Source organism: Eleutherodactylus coqui, chromosome 4 (assembly GCF_035609145.1).
Source record: "Eleutherodactylus coqui strain aEleCoq1 chromosome 4, aEleCoq1.hap1, whole genome shotgun sequence".
Lineage (NCBI taxonomy): Eukaryota > Metazoa > Chordata > Amphibia > Anura > Eleutherodactylidae > Eleutherodactylus > Eleutherodactylus coqui.
Window position 1 is genome coordinate 89,510,892 of NC_089840.1, and position 17,572 is coordinate 89,528,463.

The 17,572-nt window shown below is 41.9% G+C and overlaps 1 protein-coding gene across 1 annotated transcript in view; it reads left to right on the forward strand.

Annotated features, from left to right (window-relative positions):
• POLA1 (DNA polymerase alpha 1, catalytic subunit) overlaps positions 1 to 17,572 on the forward strand; it is a 278,247-nt gene that overhangs the window by 138,033 nt on the left and 122,642 nt on the right. Inside the window, exons 31-32 of the mRNA XM_066599857.1 lie at positions 2,808 to 2,982; positions 16,915 to 17,096. Of these exons, the coding sequence (XP_066455954.1) occupies positions 2,808 to 2,982; positions 16,915 to 17,096 (357 nt within the window). The remainder of the gene's footprint in view (positions 1 to 2,807; positions 2,983 to 16,914; positions 17,097 to 17,572) is intronic.

A 17,572-nucleotide genomic window follows, 5' to 3' on the forward strand; every position in this document is an offset into this window, starting at 1 on the left:
AAAGGGGCCTGGCTGGCGACGTGGTATTGACGGGAAAGGGGCCTGGCTGGCGACGTGGTATTGACGGGAAAGGGGCCTGGCTGGCGACGTGGTATTGACGGGAAAGGGGCCTGGCTGGCGACGTGGTATTGACGGGAAAGGGGCCTGGCTGGCGACGTGGTATTGACGGGAAAGGGGCCTGGCTGGCGACGTGGTATTGACGGGAAAGGGGCCTGGCTGGCGACGTGGTATTGACGGGAAAGGGGCCTGGCTGGCGACGTGGTATTGACGGGAAAGGGGCCTGGCTGGCGACGTGGTATTGACGGGAAAGGGGCCTGGCTGGCGACGTGGTATTGACGGGAAAGGGGCCTGGCTGGCGACGTGGTATTGACGGGAAAGGGGCCTGGCTGGCGACGTGGTATTGACGGGAAAGGGGCCTGGCTGGCGACGTGGTATTGACGGGAAAGGGGCCTGGCTGGCGACGTGGTATTGACGGGAAAGGGGCCTGGCTGGCGACGTGGTATTGACGGGAAAGGGGCCTGGCTGGCGACGTGGTATTGACGGGAAAGGGGCCTGGCTGGCGACGTGGTATTGACGGGAAAGGGGCCTGGCTGGCGACGTGGTATTGACGGGAAAGGGGCCTGGCTGGCGACGTGGTATTGACGGGAAAGGGGCCTGGCTGGCGACGTGGTATTGACGGGAAAGGGGCCTGGCTGGGGACGTGAACAGATGCGTGCTGAGAGAGCTCCTGCTGCTCTAATAGCATGTGTTACGTTCTCTTGCTCCTGGATAGAAATTGGCTGGATTACACTTCCACCCTCATTAAGCTACTCCAGTGGAAGATCTGGAGGTCGTTCTGGCAGGTCTTAAGCCATTATTCACAAGAGAAGCGCTGCTTGAGGTGGTGAGCGCACAATCCAACAGGGTGCTGGAACTCTGGCAGCTGCAGTGCAGTGTACGCACCCAGCGGAACTAATGGGAGATTGCTGCTTAGTTGGAGAGATTTGTGAGGACCTTTCCTATGGAAACACAGAACATGGGAATTGTGGAGGTGCAATATTGTGAGACTGGTGGGAGTTCCTGAAAAACTGTAGGGCTCTAACCCCACTGATTACTTTGAGAACTGGCTGCGATCAGTTTCTGGGAAAGAGACTTTAATATTACTCGTTGCTGTAGAATGGACATACAGAGTCCCTACGCAACTACTTTCCTCTGGGGCACCCCACGACCAGTTTTCATCATTCTACTGCATTATAAAGAGCATTATATTGTCCTCAGAAAGGCATATGAGATGCCAGACATTGCTATAGATTGCTTTCTTCCCAGATATCTCCGCTAAGATTTAACGACGCAGATCTAAATTTCCCTACTTTCCAACTTCTCTATGCAAAGCCAGACGAATTACATTGAAATAACTGGAAGGAAGTGCAAAACTCACTACATAGCCAATCCCGAACTGACTGAGAAACTTTTTTAAAAAGCAGTTTTATTACAAGGAGGGAAAAAAACAAGCCACATGCTTGTGATGATTGCTAAGTCTCTAATGGGCTCCTCCCTTGTTAAATCGCTGAAATCTCTTATGGGAGATGTAGTTATGGACTCGGGGATGTTGGACACTTTGAAGACTTTTTCAGAAACCTTTAACAGTCTCTCTTACAGATATCTGACGACCAAATTCTAGCAGATTTGGATATTGTGGTCATCCCAAGTTTATCACATAAAGATTGGAAGTTTCTAGGCTCTTCCTAGTAGTAGTTTGTCTGGCTGAGCAATTAAAAAGCCTCCCTTAATTGACAATTAGCAAGTTTTCTTCTACCAATGTGTTGTATCAATATACATCTAAGCTAGGCTTTCATGACGTCCCAGACAATGTCCCTATTGGCAGTACCCACATTCAGGTAAAAGTCCGTTATATGTCACCTTTAGTAGGGATCGCCAAACTGCATTACATTTTCACATCTGTGGAGCCAGCCTAGCCGTCAAGATGTAACTTCCAGCAATATTGGGGAGTGGTCCGACAGTGTCCTCGTTACGAGGTCCACTTGGGCAACTTTAAGGAACAAAAGCTCATCAACAAGAAACATGGTGATAACAGACATAGCCCCCATAATTACTAGAGTAGCACGTAAAATCCTTTAATTCTTGGGGGTGTGGATGGCTTGCCTATTTCGGAACCAGTAGCGCAGGTCAGATCTTTATACAGGGCTAGGAAACGCCTTCCTACAAAATATATCGTCTATTGCTTTAAGCCAATATACCTTAAAAGAGAAAATATGGGTCATATGGTTAGATGAATCTGGATTGGCCACAGCTGCCTTGACCAGAGAAAGCTAATTTTTTTTGTTTTCAGATTGACTTAACGGCTCTGGATGGACTCTCTAACTGTTGATTTGGAAGACTCGAGGTTCTATTGTGGAGGAACTTCTGTAAATTGTATCCATAACCAAGCTTGGTGGGGGGGGGAGGGGTAGAGGTGTTCAGGTTGCTTGTGGTTTGTTGTGGTATTTAAAAAAAACAAAACAAACCTTAAATTCTTCAATAAAAATATGAGATATAAGAAGTGAAATTGGCAGTGACCCATAAGCGTCCACTAAATGAGTCTGTTCTATACCTGCTTGTCATTATTTTATAGTCTTAGCTTGGTGAGCCTTGACTTGCAAGATTGTAAGTATTTATCCTCTGAGCATTTCTATGGGCCAGACATTAGCAAAATGATTATTAAATACCACCGTTAGCACCTGTTTCTGACCTCTGTGGTAATAGGAAGCATAAATCTGCCATTCTGGTCTCTCTAAAATAGACCTTCTGTGCTTGTGTCTTTCATGTAGGATGGGTCAAACCTGAGTGCCAGCCAGAGAGCATATGCTCCCGAACAGCTGCAAAAACAAGACAACCTTTCCATTGACACACAATACTACCTGTCACAACAAGTTCACCCAGTAGTGTCTCGAATTTGTGAGCCCATAGACGGGATTGATTCTGCACTTATTGCTGCGTGGTTAGGTATGTATGGCAAGTGACATAACCTATATATTCCCATGGAGAGACAAAAGCATATTTTAGAAGTTTGCGGGAAAACATAGTACTTCTTAATTTTGTTTCTGAATGAGATCTATAGAAAGGTTATTCCAATTTCTAACCACTTCGCATATCATGTTCAGAAAGGTTCGCTGACCCCTTGCAAGTGTTCACAAAATCAAATCTGCTCTTGCTGAGAGCAAGATGAAACAAAAGGTGATTGCATGGTAGCATTTGACGAAAGAGAAGTTTTAGTAATACGGGAGGTCCACTGATGATTTATGGCACAAACTTCTAATCTAAAGACAGACAGAGCTTGTTGGTTAACCTGTGGTATGGAAGAGAGCTTTTTTTTTTCTTGGGTATTTTTTTCAACTAGACTAATATGCAGCTAAAATGTTTGTTTCCAATATACGTATAGACTATGTATACTTATGTAACCAACTTTTTTTATACCATTCTGCCAGGGCATCTAAAATGCAGCAATTTTGCAAGCGGTCTCTCTCCTGCAGACTCTCTCCATGGTAGCAGACGGCAAACAAACCGTGTGTAGTCTGATCCTGCAGCCGCATTCCTGCCGGTCTGTCCTGCACTTTTTGCTATCCTACCAAATGTCAATTAGCATAAAGTGGAAGAGCGGAAGGGAATAGAAGACTGCAAGATTACACCACACAGAATGTCTTTTACCATGGAGACTAAGTCTGCATAGGAGCTGTGGAAACAAAACACTTAGGAAACAATTTTTTAAACTCCTTTTTATTGAAAAATAAAAGACAAAAGAAATGTATCCTGGTTGCAAAGATTATAATCATGTACAATAAAGGCAAACCCTTTGTTGTGGATGATGGTATGCAGGATATACAAACATGGTTTCTTGTTCTTAAAGCAAACTTTGGTTGCAGGACAAAATTCTGTCCAGGGAACAGAGGGGGTATATCACCTGCAGTTTTTTTTTTGCCAGTTCAATTTGCCGGTTCTGGGTCCTCCTTGCAGCCGTCCAAGATGGCTGACGCAATTTTCTGAATACCTAAGTGCATTGGTAGTGTTTTAGACTACTAATGCACTATTGCTGCTCTCTAATTGGCCAGATCCGCTCACGTGACCAGCACTGGTCAATCGGAGAGCAATGCACAGTGGACATGAGGTAGTTAGAAAATTGCTGCAGCCATCTTGGTCAACTGAAAGCAGGGCTTTAAACCGGCAGATCGGAAGGACGGTAGAGAAGAGCAGCTGCTACTACTTTATTCGAAACCCCTAGTGACAGCAGTTAATTACCGATGTATAGATATATACCCTGTTTCCCTGAAAATAAGACATACCCTGAAAATAAGACACAGCCTGATTTTCCAGAATTTTTGAGGATGCAAAATGATTTTTCAGGCTTTTTGAGGATGCTTGAAATATAAGCCCTCCTCCAAAATTAAGCCCTGCTAACAGGTAATTAAAAAAGTCAATTTAAATAGTGTCCAGGCAGCTATACATGTAAAAAAGTTAAACCTTTTTGAACAAAAATTAATATGACACTGTCTTATTTTCGGGGAAACATGGTAGAATATATGTGACCAACTGCTGTCACTAGGGGTTTCGAACAAGTTAATAGCTGTATAGAAGCGTATGCAGATCAGACTAGTTATGGCCATGCTATTAGATCAAGCGGCCTGTTCCGCACCTACTAAGTGCACCACTCAAAGAAATCATAGAGCCAATTTAATGTAATTGTGCTTTACATCTCTGGGTATATTGGGAACAGGTTCTGTGCTCTAGAATAAGCCACACTAATATCCTAGTGAAAAAGTTGCTGTGGCGTTTAGATTAAGAGGGGTTAAAATGCAATATATTCTAGTACCCAGATTTTCTATTTAAAGCAGTCAGTAAAATTTAACACTTCAGCCTCTAGGTGGCAGCACTGGCTACCACTTAAACAAAAGTAAAAATGTTTGTCCATTTTTATATATTTAAAGTTTTACCCAGTTTACAACTTTAACTCTTATGTTTCTTGATCTTTTAATCCATTTGGCCTTCACTAAACGAATAAAAATGTTTTATACCTTGCAAATCCAAAAGTACTACAAATAATGCTCATTGTGCGACCCTAAGATGTCCAGATACAGCAAATGTCAAAAATTGCTGAAAAACGCAAAAAGAACAAAAGAAAAGTTTTCTGCTTCTAAATTTATATTCTGAAATATTAGTATCTTTGTATATATAAGCCGTCTTCAGTGTCTGCATATTTTCTTTTAAGACCATTACAAATATATAATCCACTTTCTTGAAAAAAAAAAGTGTAAATTCCATTTTCCCTCTCCGAGGGAGGGTGCAAGATAAAAGGTTATGCTGCTGTCTACAGTGCTAAATGATACAAGCTGCCATGATCTGTAGAGTAAATCTGAAATAATTAACAGGGCCAATTGGCTTTGTCAGTGTCATGAAGTGATAATGGAGCTGGGTGTAGAAATGAGGCTTCAACTCGGCCAGTTCTCAGGGTCTTATATTTTCATTGTCTCTTTTGAAACGATAGTTGCAGCTTTTCCCCCTGGGAGCTCGGTGTTAAGGTTTTGTTTAGCAAACAGGGGGCCAAAGTGCCCTCCGGCAGGTGGATGCAGCCTGCCTGCCCTTAAGTTGAGACAGTGAACCGTACAGCATTTTGGGAAGCTGATGTATCATGGTCCTACTCCTCCCTGCTGTGCTTTTAGGGTGGAAAAAAGGACAATCAACGCTCAGGATAAACTGGAGAAATGAAACGACCTTTTCCGTCTCTTCTATAAACTGTATTTCTGATTCCCAAAAATAAGTGACAATTATCTCCGTGAACTCTTCTCTCTTAAGCTGGATGGGAACAAGACATTACACATTTTGTTCCTGTATCTACGGGCTCTGTTAGGCAACTTTTTGTTTCCTAGGTTTAACTATTTTTATTCTTAAAAGTAATAAGAGCAATGATTTTGTAAAAGGACTATTTCAAATAGAATTCTCTACAGGATGGATATATATATACACAGACTACGTACTCTATGTATACCTTCTAGATAAACGGTTACACTATACCCTACATGACGCAACACCTTTATTGATAGTCGAGGATGTCTGAAACGTATAACATTTACTTTGAACGTTCTACAGGATTCTGTCTTTTTTGCATCGCTTCAGAGCGGGTAGAGTTAAAATGGATTCACAATTGTGACGCCGGAGCTGTATGTGGAGACTAATATTTTATAAGAAGCATCCCCCACCGCACCGCTAACTACTTTAACTTGACACTTTGAATGAAGGAAAATACTTTTAAAATCTAGATGTGTAGGTTGTGTCAAGGAAAGAGTCAGTCTTTGATTATTCATTTGTTACCTATTTATGTTCGTCTTCACATACTTAGCATCCAAGCAAGAGTTATTTTTTTTACCAATTAACACCTTTTCTATACCAGGCTGCTCAGATTGGTGGAATATGCTAATTCTTTCACTGCCTGTAGGATTGAGCTGCGCATTTAGCATTTGATTCCTAAACATTGCCAATCTAAGACGCAAGAGCTCCATAGATGAATACACCTCACTTTATGAAATCGAATCCCTATTTTATACATCAAGTTCATGCAACAAATCTTTTTCTTCAACTACAGTGGACCTCCCTGTGGCAGTCCTAGAAATGTACCAAAGGAGTGGACGCACTGAACGTCTATGCCGTTATTAGTTCTATGTTTTTGAAACTGAATTATGGTAAATGGCAAGTTCCCTACTACTGGGATGTGCCACATGAAATCAAAGCCCCTAGTGGCATTTGCCCGCTCCATATGGATGGCTGCTAGCTGTGTTTATACAGATTTCACCCACTTGCAGTGGTCAGGATCAGCAATCACTCCAATCCTGGCCATTCAACCCCACCCCCCAAAGCTTATAACCAATAGTGACTGATGCATCTTAGCGGTTAGAGGGAGGGGTTTCCTCTTTGTTTCCCAGAGGCAGGGTTTAAATTTTTAACACCACAGACACAATACACTACAGTATTGTACGAGTTCTTGAATATTCAAGTACACGAAAGGACTAAAAAAGAGAAGTTAAAGAGAGATTAGTTTTTAAAGATATATAAAACATTTAAAAGTTAATGTAAAAATATTTTCCCACTTATTTATCAAAAAAATAATGCAAACCATAAAAATAAGACGCGTTTGGTATATATTTGTCCGTAAACACCCAGAATATTAAAATAGTGCATTATCTATTCTATCAGTAAACACTCCAGAATTTGTTACCTTGTCTAACAAAAAGATGGAACAAAACGTTAAAGGCATATGTACCCCAAGATGGTACCAAGGAAAACTTCCCACACTGCTCAGTTGACAGTAAAATTTAATGATAGGAGGGGGTCAAAATATGGCAATACAAAGCAGAATTTTTTTCTTTCTTTTTTTTTTTTTCAACCATGTTATTTTTTGCAAAATTTTACCATGCTAAATTATGTAGTTTTGGAATTACTGTTATTGTATGTACCCACATACTGTCAACATGTCAGTCTTACTGTGCAGTGAATGCCTTAAAAAACTAGACCCGTTTAACAATGGTAAAATCACATCGTAAAATATTATGTTAGGCTGAAGGAAGACAATGTCCATCATGTTGGTAATTCAAAGGAAGGCAAAAAACTCCCAATGATGCAGAAGCCAATTTAGGCCATTTGGGGGGGAAATTCCTTCCCGACTCCATAATGGCAGTCAGAATAATCCTAAAAATCCAGGTTTGAAGTTCCTACCTAACTCCAAGTCCCGGATCAACAACCCTGCAGTTGTGTGTTTCAGCCGATACTTGTCCCGTGTAAAGTCGTCCTAAGTTGGTTATAGACCAACCAGATAGAAAACCAGCCAAAAAACTTTAAATTCTTTTTGCATTATATCTGTGAACTACATTTGTCGTATGCCCTGGAAAAGCTCCTAGAATGTCCTTTTGGCTGTACACACTCCTTTTTTTTTTTCTTCTATTTATATGTTCCCTAATTTATTCTCCAAGAAAGCTTAGCTGTTTGAACAGAACCTAATCTGTTATGTTTAAAGCAGTATTCCCACCTTAGATATTTGTTGAATATGCACAAGATCTCCCATAAGTATCTAATAGACATGGGACAGGGAGTCAAGAGGCCCAGAATCTGGATATAGGTTTGGGTCTCAAATATGGACCTCACATCAATCAGATATTTTTGGCATAATGTGGGGATACCCCTTTAAAAATGGCATGCCCATTATCGTCATGATTGGAGTATGTAAGCCTCATTTGAAAATGCTCTATAAGAAAACTCCATTGTACAGAATGGCAAGGCATTCATCCGAAGGCTGGAAAAAAATAAGGCAAATAGAAATTGAATGTATGCTGTTTGGTTTTAGCCAGCCATTTACAGAGTTACAAATATTGAAGCTAGTCTGGTTAGAATTGAAAGTGTACAAACCCAGACTTAAATGGTTATTAACTTTTTTGCCTTAATTAGTAGTACAGGCGAGTGTAAAACTTTATAATATACAGTATCTTATCAAAGAAAATAGCTGCTTTCTCTCCCTTGTTGGGCTCCTTATCCCTCACACACCTAAACTGTTTGTCCAGAAAAACTGCTGAAATTTGTCTTCGTAGACAAAGACCAATAAACAGATCACTGACAGGTCAGATTACATGCTACCCCTAGAAGTCTATGCAGTGAGAAGAGAAAGAGCCAAGTAAGAGAGATGCAGAGAGTGTCACACGGAGATGGTGCTGCAGCTAATAGTGTTTTATTATCTCACAGCTACTGAAATCACATCTGTGCTACTCAGTACTTTATAATGTCTTCCATGGTCCTTCTGTGTATATGTGAGATGTGGATAGCAGAACAGGATCTCCTCTTCTGTGGGTGCAGTGTATGGGGAGACATCATAGCAACTAGTTTCTACCCAGCAGCTCAAAGAAAAGTTAAAGGGGTTGTCCCGCGAAAGCAAGTGGGGTTATACACTTCTGTATGGCCATATTAATGCACTTTGTAATATACATCGTTCATTAAATATGAGCCATACAGAAGTTATTCACTTACCTGCTCCGTTGCTAGCGTCCTCGTCTCCATGGTGCCGTCTAATTTCAGCGTCTAATTGCCCGATTAGACGCGCTTGCGCAGTCCGGTCTTCTCCCTTCTCTTGGGTCTCGGCACGAGCGAAGTTCTGGCTCCGCCCCCTTCTACGCATCATCGCGTAGCTCCGCCCCGTCACGTGTGCCGATTCCAGCCAATCAGGAGGCTGGAATCGGCAATGGAACGCATAGAGCCCACGGTGCACCATGGGAGAAGACCTGCGGTCCACCGTGGGTGAAGATCCCGGCGGCCATCTTAGCAAGGTAAGTAAGAAGTCGCCGCAGCGCGGGGATTCGGGTAAGTACTATCCGTTTTTGGTTTTTTTACCCCTGCATCGGGTTTGTCTCGCGCCGAACGGGGGGCCTATTAAAAAAAAAACCCCGTTTCGGCGCGGGACAACCCCTTTAAGAATTAGAGAGAATGAGCATGCAGAGGGGAAAACTGATAAAAACGGAGAATAATGGCCAGAATTGGTATTATCCTCATATACACACTGCAATTTATTCTGTATCATAATCTGAAAGCTTAGGTATTCTTTAAGGCTCTAAATATTTCAGATTACTTGTATTGATTATTTTCCAGTGTAAAAGCCTAAAACTATAAAGAATAAAGCAAAAGGAGCAAATTAAAAAATGAGGACTAGCACACCATTGTGAAAACCCTGTTAACCAAATCCCTGTGTATCATCTTCCTTCACCCCTGTGAATGTGACTTTGGGCTGTGGATGTAAAATGTTGAAGTATAATTTTTCAGGGTCTGAGAGGATAGAGGGTTTAATCCATTACTTTTTAGGTATAATGAGCATTTACAGAGAAGGGGTGTGATGCTCTGATTTGTTGAAACAACTGCCCGCAAAAGAATATTAACCTAGTATCGTATGTTAGGCTGCTAAAAGACATCCGTCCATCTAGTTCAGCCTATTACCACACCCACACACCAACACACACACAATGTTCATCCAGAAGGAGGCCAAAAAATTCCAATAAAGTAGGAGCTAATCTTCCTTATTTAAAGGGGGAAAAAATCCTCCCCAACTCCAATTTGGCAATCTGAGTAATCCCTGGATCACTAATCCGTCTGTAGTAATTAATAACTAACAAGTAATACATTAGTGTAGGCATCTAGGTCCCTCAAACTTTTATCGAATTTGCAATCACATACATAGTGTCACTGCTCTTACAGTAAAGAACGCTTCAATTTCTGTGTAGAAACCTTCTTTCCTCTAGACGTAGAGGATGCCCCCTTGGTACATTCACAGTCCTGGGTATAAACAGATCGTGGGAGAGATCTCTATATTGTCCCCTGGTCTATACATGGTTATTAAGTCCCCTCCTAGCTATCTTTTTTTTCTAAACAAAATAACCCAAGTTTTGACAACCTCTCTGGGTATTGTAATCTACCCATTGCATTTATTACTTTAGTTGCCGACCTTTAGAGGTTTAGTTGCTTAACCTCTGATATGTCGTCCTTGAGTACCGATACTCAAAACTGTATACAATATTCCATGTGTGTTCTGACCAGTGCCTTGTAAAGAGGAAGAACAATGTTCTCATGTGCCTCTGGACCTCATTTGACGCATCCAATGAAACTATCTGCCTTGACAGCAGCTGCTGCCTGACTCTGGTTGCTCCAGTTAGGCCTCATGCCCACCTCTCGGACTCCGCCAGCGGAATATTGCAACGGAGTCTGACACGGCGCTCCCCCCCCCCCCCCCCCCCCCAAAGACCCCATACTTGCCTCTCCGGATCTGTTGCGTGAGTCCTGTCTGGCGAGCCAGCGCGCATGCGCAGGGCAGCGCATGATGCGTGGGCGGTGACTCATAATCGCACAATACTTTCGCTGTAGTGCGTGACAGACAGGATGGAAGCTGGACACGCATTTTTCACGCTGCGGAATTCCACAGTAGAATTCTGCAGCGTGAACAATGAAAGGCAGAAAGCTATTAGGTTCAATAAAAACTAATAGCTGCGGGATAATGCTGTGGATTTCTGCCACGTTAAACTCGTCAGGAATCCGTCCGTGGACATTAACCCTTAAGCTTACACTTAACTAAAATCCCTCGTAAATCCATGCTGATTTGGAGTTATGCAGATATTTTCCTTGAGGTACGCCAATATAATGTCTATTGAGGGTAAAATGTTTTTGAAGGGTTTCAATGAGAAGTAAGACTTACCGGCCTGTAGTCTCCAGGTTCATTTTTTGACCCTTTTGAATACTGGCACCAAAATTAGTGATGCACTAATCCTATGGAACAGACCCCGTCAATATAGAGTCCTTAAATATAAGAAGCCACGGTCTGTCTATAACATTACTTAAAGGGGTTGTCCCGCGCCGAAACGGGTTTTTTTTTTTTTTCAACCCCCCCCCCGTTCGGCGCGAGACAACCCCGATGCAGGGAGGTAAAGAAAGCTCACCGGAGCGCTTACCTGAATCCCCGCGCTCCGGTGACTTCTCTACTCACCGCTGAAGATGGCCTCTTCCTCCGTGGACCGCAGCTCTTCTGTGCGGTCCACTGCCGATTCCAGCCTCCTGATTGGCTGGAATCGGCACGTGACGGGGCGGAGCTACACGGAGCTACACGGAGCCCCATAGAAGACTGCAGAAGACCCGGACTGCGCAAGCGCGGCTAATTTGGCCATCGGAGGGCGAAAATTAGTCGGCACCATGGAGACGAGGACGCCAGCAACGGAACAGGTAAGTATAAAACTTTTTATAACTTCTGCATGGCTCATAATTAATGCACAATGTACATTACAAAGTGCATTATTATGGCCATGCAGAAGTGTACAGACCCACTTGCTGCCTCGGGACAACCCCTTTAATTCCCTTAAAACCTGGGTGTCTATGCCATAGGGACACAGCGATTTTGTCTATTTTAATCTTTTTAAGTCGGATTAGTTCTTATTCATGGGTTACACTGGAGACATCCAGTAGAGAGTTCACTTTATCACTCTGCACCTCATCTGACATTTCATTTTCCTCTGTGAATATACTGTAGAAAAAACTATTTATTAGATTTACTTTCTCCTCATCACCCTCCTACACTTTTTCCTTCATTATTTATTAAAGGGCTATTTTTCAGCATTAATCTTTTTACTATGTATATAATTGAACAGGTTATTTTTACTTTCTTTGGCAACGAGTCTTTCTCTGTCTCCAACTTTTGCTGCTTTTATCTGCTCTTTACATAATTTAGTTTTTTTTTCTCTCCTTTTTTTATAGGTTGTTAGTGCTTCTTTGCTACCTTCTTGTTTTAGTAGTGTGTAAACATTTTCTTTTTGTTTAGTGTCCCCTAACATAAGTATCAGATGTTTTTGTTTCGTTACCATGTTATGGTTTCTACTTTATTTCTGAATCTTCGCACTTAAAATCTCTTTATTAATGACAACTAATTTAAGGAAATGTGATTTTAATTGAAATTCTACTTTTTATGTAGTATTTTTAGCCAAAGAGGTACTAGTGATTAGCCTTCATACTTACACCATTATTATGCTTTCAAGTTGTATAATGCTTCCTGTCATTACACCATACAAGTAATATTACATACTACTGAAACATTAGCTATTACAATACTCTCGTACAAATTCTCAGTTAAACAAGTGGATATTGCTTCTCATTGGCCTCTCACAGAGAAAGAGCAAAGCTTTAAGTGATTGCCAGGCATTTTTCATACCATACTGTTAAAAACTGCTTAGGGTTGTATTCACGTGTCGCTGATTTATTGCAAATTTTGTCACAGGTTTTGGTGCAGATATGCTGCAGATTTCATTTGCCTTGAAATTGTTGGGGTGAAATCTGCTGCAGATTCCATGCATGATTTTGGTGCAGATCAGCAGCAGATTTCACCACTTGAGTTGAATTAAAATTGAAAGTGTGAAATCTCATGAGGATCATCACCAAAATCCACATCAAAAGGTGCAGATTTTGGTGAATTCTTTTTAACTGTGTAAAATCCGCAGTGTCTTATCTTAGGTCATCATTTACCGTTTATGCTGGGTTAAGTTTGACTTTACACTAAAGCCTTATTTACACGGGACGAATGTCGGGCAAAAGATGCCCGACACTCGTCCCCGCATGTACTGCTCCTGTGCTGTTACACAGGAGCAAGTATTGCTGGCTAGCTCACAGAGCGGCCAGTAGAGGGGCGGGTGGCTGGAAGAAATTTCACTCCTCGTGCTCCCCCACCCCTCTCCATTCAGTTAACACAGTACTGAACGGCTGCTATTTACACTCATCGTTCAGGATTTTATGCAGCCTAAACGATGAGCGATGATCCTGAACGATGATCGTTCAGTATAAACAGCAGCCGTTCAGTTCTGAACAGCCGCTGTATTAGTGAATGGAGAGAGGCAGGGGAGAGTGAGGAGTGAAATCTACGCCAGCTGTCCCGCTGTGAGCCAACGATACTCTCTCCTGTGCAACAGCACAGGAGCGAGTACATGCAAAGTTGAGTGTCGGGCATCGTTTGCCAGACATTCGATCTGTGTAAATGGGGCTTTAGCACCTTTTCTTTAAATACACACTTGAGCTATTTACTAAAGCGTAAAAAGGCATGTTTTGTGCTTTTACAAAAGAACGATTGTTGCTCACTTGTTCATTGAAATGCACACCTCCCTGTGATGTTATTAACGAGTCACCGAAAGACCATGATTGCCTATTTACACCAGATGATTATTAGTCAACCAGTGACTATTTTTAGGTAGGACTAGTGAACAAATTCTCCTTCCTCACCCAGTTGGTGGCTGTGTTTACACAAAGCACGTATCGCTTACTTTTTCTGTAGAGAGACTACTTGGCCAATAGTTGTCTTGTGTAAAGCAACCCTAAGGCCGCTCTTACACAGAATGTATTTTACTACTATTAGCGTGGCGTCATGGACGTGCTAACCATGGTACAATGCTGCCATTGATTTCAATGGAATAGAAAAAAGAGAGGAAGCGCCAGAGAAACAATAGAACCCTAAATGATCCAAAAAGGAAAAAAAAAAAAATATAGAAAGTTCCTGGTATATCAAACCAGATGTCTCACCTCCAGATCAAATTTCCATAGGACTGTGTATGTAGGTCTGTATTGCAATAATCCACTTTTTCCAAGAGGAGAGTCGCTGAAAAAAGTTCAAGGGTCCATCAAAGGAACCCCCATATAAAATGTAAAGAAATGGTCGTTTAGTAAAAAATTCCTTCCTGCGCTCACAGAACCTACTTAAAAGACGTGGTATAAATATTCCTCCAGATGAAGGAGACTTACTTTGGAGGAGGGGGTTATGGTATCCAATATTCCCCCTCAGTTCCAACACCTCTGTGCAGCACCAAAGAATTTTCCTTTCAGCCAAAAGCTTTCTTCTTTTGTATTTATTAAAGCCAGCAATATGACAACGCGTTTCGGTACACAATGTACCCTTATCAAGTCTTGATGGGGCCTTGCAGACCAGCGCTCAAACGCAGTGTTTCTAATGCCACAATTTTCAAGCGCTGTCTGCTCCATTTTTGTGCATTTTAACGCACCTCATCCATCAGAGTGATGGGATGCGTTAAAAATCGCTGTAAAATGCGTTCAAAAATGCCATGTGAAATCGCAGTAAAATGCTGCGGTTTCGCGCAATGCTTTCTGAATGCATGTGTGTGAGCTGCCGTATTCCACACTTGTCAAATTTGATATCGATAATTTGCACTAGAAAAGCCACTGGGTAACTTTGCATGGACTGGACTCTGGACTTTCCTGCAGGAGCTGAAAAAAGACTACATTGCTTGGGGATTTGATTGCTGATTTAATCCGCAATTAAATCTGTGTTCAATTCGCAACAGTATTGACGTACTGCATATTTTAAAATCCACATCCTTATAACAATTTCTGTGCGGAAAAAGTCTGTATAGAGTTGAGATCTGGCCTCTACAGGAAGGCGTACGAAGTCTCCTGATCTAGCCTTCCCCTACAACATGCGCCCTGCCTTTCCCCATGGCTCGCCATTTCTTCCACCTTGCCTTCCGTACATGTCCTCTGCCCCTGCACCTCCATATCACCCCCACCCTGTTTGCTTCTTAATAACTGAATACCACATGTAATCATCGTACTGTCTGTGTTCCCCCATGCCTCATCCCCTGCCCCTGTACCTCCTGTATCACCCCCACCCCGTTTGTTTCAAACTGATTGTATACCACATGTAATTTGTTGTGGTGTTCTATGTTCTCCGGGGCTTTGTAAGCGCTGCGGAAAAAGTTGGCGCTATACAAATAAAGATGATGATTATTTCTTATCTGCAACATAAGATGGGCTGAAATGCATTGAAAGCTAGTCATTGGGGAGTTGGACTGTCCACGTAGAAATAGTCAGTGGATTCCTATGTATAGTGCCATGTAACTAGTGTGCTGTAGAGAAGGATAGTGTTAAAGCCTTTGCCAGTGTTTTTGTAAAAATGTGATCAGTTGCAAGTAAAGGTAAGTGAACCCTTTTAAATGTTATAAATCAATGCAAAAATCCAAATCAAAATTATAGGCAAACACAATGTGACTAAACTAAAAACACTGGATGCTTTCTCACTAAAAGGCATGAACGGGTATAACTCTTTGTATGCTATTAAGGTACTTTTGTGGAAGGCAATGGCAAACCACCTTGCAAAAACAGTCTGTCAAGAAAATGTCACGATGTGACGTCACCCTAGGAGTTGGTCACGCCGCAGTGCTTGCACCAGGGGACTTTACCTTAAGGTGTTTTTTACACAAGGCAATTTAGGCTGCCTGTCTGCGGCTATAACGGAATATCGCTAGCCATATTCTGGAGGGGGGGGGGGGGGGGGATCACTGACAGGTCTATCTAATAGATAGGCTCACCACGGCAAATCACAGCTCACTGCGATTTTAATCCCGCGAGCAGAGAATCACTGTGATTCTCCGCTCATGGGTGTTGGGCTGCGCTTTCCATAGTTATCCTGTGGAAAGCTTTTCACAGCGTAATCTGCATGCGATTTATCAACGCGGATCACGCGATGACTATCGCCCGTGGACAGGCAGTCTAACACCCAATAATCACTGTAAACAGTGATTTGGGGACGACAGTCAACTCATATACACTCAACCACTGAGAAGGCACTGAGCTAGAAAACACATACTTGTTGAAGTCACTTGGTTTTTAGCTCGCCTAGAAGAAATAAGCCGCTATCGGCCTGTGGAAATGGGCATTATGTTTTTGAGGAACTGCCTGTTTGCAGTTAATGAAGGCAGGCGGCCAAAAGATCACCATTGCGTTTCGCCTTCATTTACTGAACCATCACCCCTGTGTACCAGCACAGAAGTGATACTCGCTAAGATGGCTGTCAGGCTCTGGTGAGCCCTATAGTTAACGTATCTAAAAGTACCTTCTTAGTTTAGTTACATTGTATATATCCATAATTGTGATGTACACATCTGTCCACCTTTTTAACTTATCCCTAATCTGGTGAAGGACTGCAACTTCTCCTGAAACCAATTCAATACAATAACGCAACTACTAGGTGGCCACAATAGACACTTATAAATTTGGACATTGCAAAATCGGGTTGGTTTTAAAAGCTAGTCATCTCGTGACTCAGTATCTGAAGTGTTTAGCCAGGAGGAAAGTTAAGGGTGGACACGTAGATAACAATCGGACCACATTTTCTTAATCAATGCAGAAATCCAGGTAATTCCAAAGGGTTCACTCCATTTTTCCCCTTCAGTTGTATAACCTGCTGCAGTCAGGAATTCAATAATTGGAGAAAAGAATAGAAGTACAAAAAAGATGTAATTGACCTTAGAAAGTATATAGCATGATGACCTTTTTTTCCTTTTTAACACATGATGGTGAGATATTTTTTTTAACCACTTGTAATAGGTCTTGATCCCTCTCAGTTTCGGGTTCAGCAGCATTATCAGAAAGATGAAGAGAATGAAGCTTTACTTGGTGGCCCAGCTCAACTGACTGATGAAGAGAAGTACAGAGACTGTGAGCGGTTTAAGTTCTGCTGCCCAAAGTGTGAAACAGAGAACATATTTGACAACGTCTTTGACGGATCGGTTAGTAGCATCATTTATTAATCTTATGTTTGCTCGTGCTAATGGATCCTCAAAGAGTAGCTGCACCTTTTTTTTTTTTTTTTGTGTAACTTTTTTTTATTAACAGTTGATAAACTTGAATTTATAACATACACTACTGGTCAAAATTTTTAGAACGTCTCACTTTGTTTTATAATAACACTGTTCAAGTCTGGCAAATAACATGAAACGGTTCGAAAGTAAGTTTAGAACATAGAAATATTATGAAATTTTAGCCCGAAATGCAACAATCTGATTTTATGATTTAAACCATTTTTTTCAAGGACAGATACTCTGCAGCAGAAAAAGCAAGTTACGGTTTTCAATTGGATGCAAACTATTTCTATAATTGTCTCAACTTTTGTAGATTACTTTCAAACCCTCTGATTCTATACAACCAGTTATGGAACATACTGCAGCTCCCTCTAGGACAGGATTTGGACAGTTTTGCTCTTCAG